An 11,188-nucleotide genomic window follows, 5' to 3' on the forward strand; every position below is an offset into this window, starting at 1 on the left:
ATCCAGTTTCCAAAAGCCAGCAGCATGGCAGTACACAAGGTGGTCCTAATACATATAAAAACTGGCCCATATTAATCTATTAAAAACAATAATTGCAGGCAGGTTAAATGGGCACAAACACACTCAATAGTCTAATGGTAACCCTTGTTTAACAGAGGAAGGAATAATTGCTGCTTTTTGGTTTTACATACATGTTCATAAATAACAGCGGTCTAAAGGATAAAGGTCACGGCGTTTGTACAGTGAGAATTTTAAAGCATGCTTAGTTAGAATAAATACATTAATGAGGGATATAAAAGGTCTAAAGCAGGGGTGTTTTAAGATGCACATAATGGTAGGGTTTGTCTACCCATTGACTTTTAAATCTAGTATAGTGTAATCTGGCTGGGTTAGTGTTAGCTGATTTAAAGCAACTCATCCGACAGCCAATTAAAATCTTCTTATAATTGAAATGTGAGGTATTACACCAAATATTCCTCTTGTCTTCGCCATGATTCTTTGCTTTTAATTAAATTTAGCATTAGGGCCAAGAACATTCAATGACTTTTACAGTGGGTGTTTAAAAAGAGTCCTATATTTAATTAGTGTTGCTGAGCAAAGGCAAAATACAACATTTGATCAGACATGAGTCCTAAAAGTCTGGTTGGTGCATCTGTTACAATCACATAAATACACATACTCAAAGTTCTGACACAGTAAATGGAGATGAAATGGTTAAAGCTCAAAATCTACAGCGAGTCTTGTTCATGTCAGTGAAACCAGAGTAGGAATACAGCACTTTAGCTCAGACTGAGGCATGTTTAGTTTGAAGCCGAGCTAGAGTCTGGTTATTGTTCATGACAGTAAGGGACATGTCCTCTCTTCCTCTGAGAGTCATATACCCAACAGACACTCAGGCCTGAAATGTTTAGTCAAAACTGTCGCTCTTGGATACTAATGAAGCAGTCCCTCTCATCCTCGGACGGGACATTAGTCAAAAATGCAAAGCCCTTCAGCCAACAATTGTGTAGGCAAATAATTAACACTGAGCTGTCTCCTTTAAAATGGACACCAGAGGAAAGCATGCATTGCATCACTCTGCCTGGTTCACATCACATGGCAAACAGATGTTCAGACTTACTCTGAAATACAGGTTTCTGATGTGATTAAAAGGAAAAAGTATTTGGATGGAAAAGGGAGGTAATGAATTTGGAAAAGTGTCCTGAAATATGCTGGTGAACACCTTAAACCGACCAGCTGGTATACAATAGAATGCAGCCCATGGCATGTCATGTATAAAACAGTTTAAAAGGAACATTCAGTTCTAGCAAGGAGATCATGTAGGTTCATTCCTCTATTCTGTGGAACTTATGAAATCTCTGCAGCAAACACTACATCAAGCCACTCACAGCTGCTCCCACGGTGGAGAGAGGGCTGTCTGAGCTGCATCTGTGCTCTGGGCTGACAATACAAGCCAGCAACCCCCTGACCAGCCTTTTCAATAAAGTATGAGCACTGACAATAAAACTGATGTCCTATCCATATTTCTCTGTTTAGTATCTGTGGAAACAAACTCAGATTGATAAAAAACAAAGTCCGAGAAGGTTCTGGCAACTGATTTTATTCAATCAGTTGTATTCAATTATTCCTTTAGGCTAATGAGAAAAAAACAAAAACACGGGAGGCTTTAGATTTTATCTTACGTTTTAGGGAAAGAGGGGTTTATGGAGATATAGAGCCACATCAAAAGTATGAATCCGCCCTGGAACTTCCCCCAAAATAATCAATATCAGTATATTGTATTGGGATTATTTTTGATGGAAACCACAAACTATCTTTACTGTGTTTCTTTTCAATACCACTGATTTCAAACTCGGTAATAGAGATCAACCCATACAGGTTTCCAGTACGGATTCCTACACTGATCATTCTGACATGAATTTAAATGATCCTTAATATGTGCTGTCGATTTTTTGACTGGATTATTTATTTATTTTAAGCCGAAATTGCTTTTTGATCTCCCATTTACATGATAAAATGACACAATGATAACAAATGTTACAAGAGTTTCAATTCAAACAAAAGAAGAATTAGTGAATCACTGTGAATCCAGGGATAGATCTCTCAAGCTGATCAGGCTCTCTGGGATTTCTCACAGTCGTTCATAGCGACTGGAAGTGAATGTAAGCTTTTATTTTTATGTGGTAAACCAGCATTTACCTGCATTTTAAACCAAACATATTTTGCTGCCAATTTTTGATATTTTATGAAGGTAATTGTAGACTGTTTTTATTTTTATGTAAACTTAGTACAGCAGTCATGCCCAAAGTTGGTCCTTGAGAGCTGCTATCCCGCAGGTTTACAGCTTTGCCTGCTCCAGCACAGCTGATTTTCATTGGTAGATGATTAACAGGCTTTTGTTTAACTGCAATCAAAAGAATCAGCTGTTCAAAGGTAAGCAAATTCTAATGCTAAATTCACACCGCATGGGATTGAAGCAGTGGAAGCAGCAGGTTTACATGCAAAGTCAATGGTTGACGCGCATCAAGGCGCATGAAAAGGTCCTGCAGCGCATCCTGCAGCGCAAAGACAGACAGCGCTGCTGATGCAGAGTGCTATGATCACTGAAACAGTTTGTCTTAATTGTCTTAAAATGTTGAAATCTTTTGGCAAAATATGTACGCTTTTATAATTCTGGTACCAGCATTTTGCACCACATACATGAAAAACAGTAACATCTACTTCCAGCCGCCACGATCTGTAGTGGAAACCACCCAGTGCTGCTAGGAATTCCCAGTGACAGCATAAAACATTGAAACTACTTTCTACCCACTGATCACAGCAAATATAGCAAAACCACACTCGCCATTGAACACAGGAGCAGCAGAAGCATCAGACGCATCTGGACACACTTTACTGGACGCGCTTCATGCATCAGACTTTTATATGTACAAGCTTCAAAAGTGAAGCAGCAGTTGCTTTGTTGCTGCCCAAAGCGCGTCCGGTTTGAACGTAGCATAAAACCTGCAAGACAGCAGCCTTTGAGGACCGATTTTGGGCATGCCTGTAGTAGAGTTTAAATGTAGACAACATTGTTCATCTTTAACAGTTTTACACCAACATCTCTGCAGGAGCTGAGATTATGGCTTGGATTAACCCAGATTATTCCGTTGACGCTTTGGCCGTAGTTGAGGTATGTCGATACCACAGTGGCAGCTGCTGAAGACACTTGAAGATGTTCTGGACCAGACGGTCCAAAGACGTCGGAGTACCTCTAGACCCCCCCCCTTGACGTGAGTCCAATATAGAGTTTGCATGTAAATTGCCCAGATGTTCAAAAAGCAGTTCTTATGAACGCAGCATAATATTGGCACAAGGCATCCTTAATGTGACCAAATAAGACAAAGCTCTAAGGGTACTTGACCATTACGTGACTTTAAGAAGGCTTATGCAACAGATTCTGGAGCTTACCGAGAGCATCGGGGTAGTGAGAAGACCCCATGCGAAAAACTCCAGGAAAATGACCACCACAGCATGGTAGACACTGGGCTCGCCGATCCCCTGAGGCTAAAGGGAGACAGAGAAAGACAAAAAGGACAAAAAAGAGTTAGTTGACATGCAACATCATTCTGAGAGAACTTCAACATTTCTGATAATGGGATCACACAAACAGATCTAACTTTAGGCCACAATTATATCCAATTACTATCTGATGTATGATCCCCCATGAACCAGTGGGACAACCCACACTTGGGGATTTGGATGTTGTGGAGCAGGATTGGTATTTATACTAAGCAAAGCAAAGTTATGTTAAATTTTACATTTTATGGTTGTTTTGTTGAGAGTACTGGAGATTGTGTCATGGAATGCAAACACATGACAGTAATAAAACCAAGAAGTCTTCTTTATCAAGAATTTGATGGACGAAACAACGGTTCAACAGGTAAAGGAACAGTGGTGCAGTATGCTCTGCAGGTTCATTTATAGAAAACTGATCTAGTAGTCGTTGGGGGAGCATAAATAAATGTCCTTATTATCACTAATAAAACTGACTTCCTTTTGAGAAGGTCTTTTCACTCTACAGAATCTTTAAAGTGACAAAGTTAAGCTTAGAACTCAAAATGGAGACTGCTTAGCAAACACAATGAGGTGAAAACATTACAAAGCCCACTTTTAAAAACAAGTTCCTCGGTTTGTTTTTCCATTCATGTTGGAAGTGTGCAGTACTTCTTTACGTACACATATTTTCCCCCTGATAACTTTTTTTTAATTTTAGCAAATGGAAAACTATACAACTGACAGAAACTGAGGAACAAGCTTTTACTGATTCATACAAATGAGTCAACTTCCTCCAAATTAATTGCACGGCCAGTGATACATTAAGAGATCACTGTGCTATTGAGAGGCGAGCACCCAACCTGCATTTTGCTGTGACTGGATGAAGAGCTGGTAGAAAATCTGTCTGCTGGGGGTGAAACCATAATTTCTGAATGGTCCGATGTAGACACAGTAAACTAGGCAGGAAGCAACAATCATACTTACGAGGGCCTAGATGTGTCAGGAGTAGAGTTAAGAGGTTGGCCAGAGAAATTGTAAGGAAATGAAACTTTTGTGGTTTTCCTTTTCTCAAGCTCACAACTCTCCCTTGTGTAGACTCTCATGTAGATTTGACTTTTAACCCCTTAGCTCCCACCGACCAGGATGTTTTGACCTCACATTTTGATCCACATCTAACAGTAAGCCTATTTGTAAACAAAATGTTGTACCTCTTTAAACATGCAATCCTATAGATCAGTTTTTTTCAACCCTGGTCCTCAAGGCACACTGCTCTGCATGTTTTGGATGTTTCTGAGGTTCAGCTCACCTGATTCAGATGATTGCAGTTCAGCAAAGCCTGATAATCTGCTATCGATTGATAACAGGTGTGTGAAAGCTGGGAAACATCTAAAACATGCAGGGCAGTGTGCCTTGAGGACCAGGATTGAAAAACACTGCTATAGATAATGACCACCACATCTCATTATTTTTCAAGGAAAATTGAAAATATCATCAAAAAAAGGGAGCATTTATGCATCTTATGCAGTATTTCAGCCATTTAGATAATCTACGTTAGGTGGAGGTGGGAAACGTCCTTCACGTAAAAACACCATCCCCAGGCGCATGCATCGCTGTATTCCTTGTGCCGCTGGTACTCATCAACTGAGTGACTGCTCAAAGTTTGACATATTTAGTTAGCCAATATGATAAGGTCTGCAAAGAAGTATTGGAAGTGTGAGGATTGTTAGTGTTTATGTGTATAAGGAGTGAGAGGAGAGTAGAAATGACTAAGTGAAAAGTGCTTGTAAAAGAAGAAAATGTCTGTTAAGCTAAATGTAGAAATATGTTATTTTAAGGTCAAATTAATCACAAAATTAAAATAATCCAGTTTGGTACCGGTACTTTTGGTCTGATTTTGGATCAACTGTGCCAAATGGACATTTTAAATACCAATAGGTTCAAATTTTCACTAGAGATTTGAAATTTACACCACATGAACAAGTGTAACGAGTTGGCAAGGTTAACTGTGAATTAAACCCAAAATATAGAGTATTAATAATTGCATTTCTTTATGCAAGGGGGAAAAAAATTATCATTTTGGACATGTTTGAAGCTACATAGTTCAAGTTGTGTAAAATATTCATAGTTCATTGTAATTAGATACATCCCAAGCATGTGGGATTTATAATATAATTTTACTGGTCTATGGCATTTCGATATGAAATTTGTTTGTGCACAACCTATAAAAAGGTTGGAGCTAAGGGGTTAACTAATTACATAACAGTGATGGATCCATGCAATCATAACTAATTCCATATTACTCCCACTTTCCACAATATAGAGCATAATTCAGTATCAAAGTCAGTGGATTATGAACTTATGATCTTTACTTTTAGCACAGACTTCAGACCACAAACACCTCAGTCGATGAACCAGGGCAAATTATAGTTAAAGGTTAAAAAGTCTCAGCTAAATCGTTCCCACAGATTTGAGTCCTTATAGTATGAAACTGAGACATTAATTATCACATTTATCTTTCTGTGTTTTGAGCCAACACTGTTGCAACCAAGACCCTCCCCCACACTTTGCTGTGCACTGCCGGTCCGCTGGATAAAACAGGACTACTTTAGTCCCCTCTTTGTATACAAAAAGTACTTATTCAGCTGTATGGAAATACATCCTGTTGAAAAACTTAAACAGTGATGATGCGCAGACAAAGGAAGCGCCGCTCATTTCCAGGTATTACCAGATTAAACCACAGCCAGCAAGTGTGAGCAGCATGTTTGCTAAACAGAAGACGGCAAGATCAAGCCAAGTACAACATCTAAACAATATACTTGCTATTTTTCATGTAGCTGAACAACAAAAAAGTAGAAAGCTGTTTTTGTAGTTGAACTACAACACAGTAGTTGAAGCTAAACTCTATCTAAACCTGTTGAAACAATGCTCTGACAACCTATTTTTGAGGGTTTGTTAGTTATATGTGACCTCAACTTGTGAAACTAAGGAACCTTAAAAAACAAAAACAACGATACTCTACAGAATTATAATGCATACATATTCAAATGACTAGCAAGAAAAAATATTTTTTCTATCTAAACATGCTCGTAATCAAAGATACAAATAAAGATATAAGCTAAAGATATAAACCAAACAGAAAAGAACAGTATCCATAGTGGAAAATGTTACTGAGAGAAGACAACAAAGTAAAAATGAATTCAGAGGAGGCAAACAATATTCATTATAATCAATTCTTGAGTGAGTGCATGGTGACACACCAAAGGCATATCAAATAGAAATGTACCAATTAATCCATAACCGATCGCAATAGGCAGATAGCGCTCTAAACGGTATTGATTGGATCTCTAACAATTGATCAAAGGAGGCCGATCGGATGATGTTTCTTACAACAAACCTCTGCCAGGACATGTATGCCATTCTGTTACTGTATGTTGCAAAACACAACAGATAGCTAACAGCTTCTACAAGAAAAGACACACTTCTTTCGTCTAAAACACTCGTCTAAAGCTGCAAAAACAAATAATATAAACATGTTTCATTTACATTTGTTTCCAGAATATATCATGTAACACTGTGCATTAAATAAATGAAAAAACAAAACCAGACCGCTAGCTTAATGCCAACGTCAATGGGAAAACCCCCCAGAGATGCTAATGGTTAGCATTTTCAAAGGAACACCTGAAGATAAGCTCAGTATGAAGTTATGAAGCAACTTAAAATAAGCTGTGTATGAATGTCCGCCCTAATCCCTATACAGGTTACTATAGTAGTTACATTACTTTACATGAGTTTCCGAACATCTACTGGATGAAAAGGTAGTGGACTCACAAAGGACCTTGAAAAGTAGTGATCATCCATAGACACTAGATGAGCAGATATATTCCAGAATGCTTTGCAAGAGCTCTCCTCACAATGCATTATTGGATTTGTTGGGGTGGCAAGACAGAATAAAGATGGTGCATGCACCATGCAGAGTCACATGACAGACACTAGATGAAAAGCAGTGATCATCTGCCTGAACAGTCAGTTTACTGACTTCACTGTAAAGTCCACTTTGTAGTCCCGCTTGATATAGTGGTTGAGGGTTTTAGGGGTTAGGGCGGACATTCAAACACTGCCATTGAAATTAATTACCAGCAAATGTTTTTCTGACCATGTGATTAAGAAAACTGACAGTTTAGTCTGAAACACTAGAGGTACCAAATAAAACTGCAGCAACAGCTGTCATCACCTGAGATGGTCCTTTACTAAGTATTAGTAACAGGACATCACCCATGCATTTCTAATTCTCAGACGCAGATCTCATAATCCATGGTTTATTGTAAGACTCAATTCCTTTTTTCCATAGGGAAAATAAGGTTTATAATTTACAAATTGTATCAACTGCTGTGTTTGCTCTGAACTGAGAGTAGAGGAGCACAGCGGTTGATTAAAGAAGCCTGCAGGGCAAACAGAGCGCTGAAAGCAGAGGCTGCATCTTGCCCGCACTAGCTATAGGGGCTAACTGTAGAGGATACAAGGGGGTGGCAGTAGATCTTATAAGTCCCCCTGGCAGAGTGCTGAAGGTGGGGGAGAGTAGGTGACAGTTGTCTGGTGTCTGAGCTGGGGGTAGGATGACAAAACAGCCCTTCTAGGGAAAAACTGTTTGTTTAAAAACCGACACAAAACCTTTACAGGACATTCCCGCTTCATTCTTTGTCAACATCATTTTCTCAATCATCCTGTTTGATTTCAAAATAACCTTGTCTCTCTTGCCTTTTTCACTAAAACAGTTGTCAATTCATAATACTTTCTCATTTATCAATGATGAGCTGTCAAACGTCAATGTACATGAGACAATGGTATTGAACAATCAGCTACAAAAACCCTTTATCGGCACATGTCTAATATCAAATACATTTGAGAAGTTTTTGTCTGAGAGAATCTATAAACATTACACTATTTTATGTAACTATATGGAGAATTAAAAGAAACAAGTTAAAGTTCAAAAAAATATATACTACATATCTTGTTGTACTGTTATCTGAAAGCAAATTAAGTCCTGGCAAAAAACAAAAATAAACTTTATCAGACATACACTAGAGATGGGCGACAGTGGCGTTGGATGTAGGAGTTTTGCCCTGAAATCGAAGGGTTGACGGTTCAAGCCCCGACTCCGACTTTCAGTGTCGTTGTGTCCTTGGGCAAGACACTTCACCTGCATTGTCTACTGATGGTGGTCAGAGGGCCCAGTGGCGCCAGGGTACGGCAGCCCTGCTTCTGTCATTGAGCCCCAGGGCAGCTGTGGCTACAATGTAGCTTGCCACTATCAGTGTGTGAGTGTATGTGTGAATGGGTGAATGAATGTAATGTAAAGCGCTTTGGTCAAGTCTCCTAACTTGAATAAAGGCGCTATATAAGTACATGCCATTTACTATTTACCATAGAGATGTATGAAAATTTTAGTTTAACTGCTTTTGACTTTGACTGGCTATTTGAAAATGGAAAAAAACTGAGTTGGAAGGCCAATTGAGAAAAAAAAAACTGCCTGCAGATATCAAGAGTTGAATTTTATGTTTCTGTCTGTTATTAATCATTCTGGTTTAAAAAGTTTTGCTAATGTTGAGCTAAAGAGTTTTAATTAAATAATTATCTACAGTTATGCAATCAATACTTGGTGGGGAATCCTTTTGCAGAAATGACTGCTTCAATGCGGNGAGTTGGAAGGCCAATTGAGAAAAAAAAAACTGCCTGCAGATATCAAGAGTTGAATTTTATGTTTCTGTCTGTTATTAATCATTCTGGTTTAAAAAGTTTTGCTAATGTTGAGCTAAAGAGTTTTAATTAATAAAAACTGTTGATATCACCTCTGGTCCTAATGGAAATATTTAAAGATCACTTAAAACCAAAACGCTTCCTAACATATGACTGAACATTTAGACTTAGACTTTTTCCATCTCAAAACATTGGGTGCTATTTCAAGGATATTAATTAGAAAACAAACCTAGATACATGGTACATATTTCTAGGCTGAAGGGTTCTCTATATTATTTGTAAATAAGTTTTGTTTATAGAAAACCGGACCAATACTTTTGAGGATTTTATCTTTTTGGTAGGGAAAGTAAAAGCAATAATCTAAGGTTGTTTTAGATTATTAATTTTCAGACTACTTCTCTACAAGACTTTTATTTTCCGTTATATCTAGAAAATTAGCCATTTGGTCGTTCTTTATAACTCCTACAAAGAAATTTCAGAAATTGGGTTTAGAGCTGTACAAAACCAGTGAAAAGAAATGGGTAAAAAAACAAACAAACAAAAAAAACTGGCAGGTGCAGTGTGATTTTTAACCCTAGTATAAACTGCATGACGACTGCAGGGCTTCTGTTGAGAACAGAAAGCAATTATAACGCTGGAATGTTGACTAAACATTACCAAACACAGTATATGTCAAACACATTATGTCACAGGCTGTGGCTAAATTCAGTACAAATCTTAAGGAGACAAAATGACAACTATGTCTATTCTTGGGCAGCATCTAATATATGTAGTTTCAAAAAGAAACATTACACTTAAAATAATATAAGAGCAGCAATAAGAACAGTAAATAGGAACAGCTAATTGGACCTAAAGTTTGGCTGTCTGAGGTTTTCTATCTTTTTTGGGTAGTAATACAATTTAATAATAATCGGTTAACTTGGAATTGAGATATAGAAATGATTACATAAAATGCTAGGGGAAATAATAATTTATGTAGGTAAAAAAAAAACAGTGTTGTTGACATTAGCCAGCTAGCCTTACCTGAGCTGACGTGTAAACCACTAGCAGGCCGCTGTGGTACAGCTAGCCACTTAGCTTAGCGGTTCCTCCAACTGCCAGACTGCGTTTAACGGTTAACATTATATTCAACAGACAGCCAATAAAAACTTCAGCTATGTTTGCATAGGCTACACACGGCTTCAGTCTAAATAGGCGACAGAGAGTTATCTTACCCAATGGCTACCTAAGTTAACGAAGATAAATAAATATTTAACTCACACTTCCTCCATCTTTTATTATAATTTTCTTTGCAAGAAGAATGCTGCGGTTCAGCCGCTTCTTCTTCTTTTTCTCCCCCGTCATTGTTAGCTTATGTCCATCCTTGGTGTCAAAGGGTCGTCGTCGTCCCTACCAAAAAGTAAACAAATATTCTAAATTTGGGCTACTAAGCTCATTACACTTCAACTATAGGCAGCTAGCAGCGAGCTAACTAAATGATGATTTTTCATCCCCACCTCAGTTTAGCTTGTCTTCCTGTACCGATATTGTAGGCCCGCCCCACGCTGTGTAATACTCTAACACAATTGGCTAACGGTCAGAAAGACGATACAGCTTTGCATCTGATTGGCTAAGATAAAGAGGATGCCGCGGCCCTCGCGTGTTGATTGGCGGGGAACACACCGCGGCAACAAAAAGGAAATACCATATATGGCTACTCCTTTTTTGTTTTTCGGCGATCCCCGTGTGTTTCTCGAGAACTAGTTTCCTACCAAAGACATCCGGTCATTACTAAGAAATTGGTGAACACTCAACGATTCACAAACAAACGAAAACACACAATTCAGCAGGGGCTATTTTAAAAGGATGCATTTTCATAAGTTAGTACACCCACAAGCTGGTTTTATTAATGAAATTC

At 38.3% G+C, this 11,188-nt stretch overlaps 1 protein-coding gene across 1 annotated transcript in view; it reads right to left on the bottom strand.

Moving 5' to 3' along the window:
• The window catches only part of mfsd14a (major facilitator superfamily domain containing 14A), a 28,981-nt gene extending 18,182 nt beyond the window's left edge, over positions 1–10,799 (bottom strand). Inside the window, exons 1-2 of the mRNA XM_015389746.1 lie at positions 10,552–10,799; positions 3,451–3,546 (exon numbers count right to left, since the gene is read on the bottom strand). Coding sequence (XP_015245232.1) covers positions 3,451–3,546; positions 10,552–10,635 — 180 coding nt within the window. The 5' untranslated portion in view covers positions 10,636–10,799. The remainder of the gene's footprint in view (positions 1–3,450; positions 3,547–10,551) is intronic.
• Between the last annotated feature and the right edge of the window lie 389 nt (positions 10,800–11,188).

This window comes from Cyprinodon variegatus, unplaced genomic scaffold (assembly GCF_000732505.1).
Source record: "Cyprinodon variegatus isolate N-32 unplaced genomic scaffold, C_variegatus-1.0 Scaffold471, whole genome shotgun sequence".
Taxonomy (NCBI): Eukaryota; Metazoa; Chordata; class Actinopteri; order Cyprinodontiformes; family Cyprinodontidae; genus Cyprinodon; species Cyprinodon variegatus.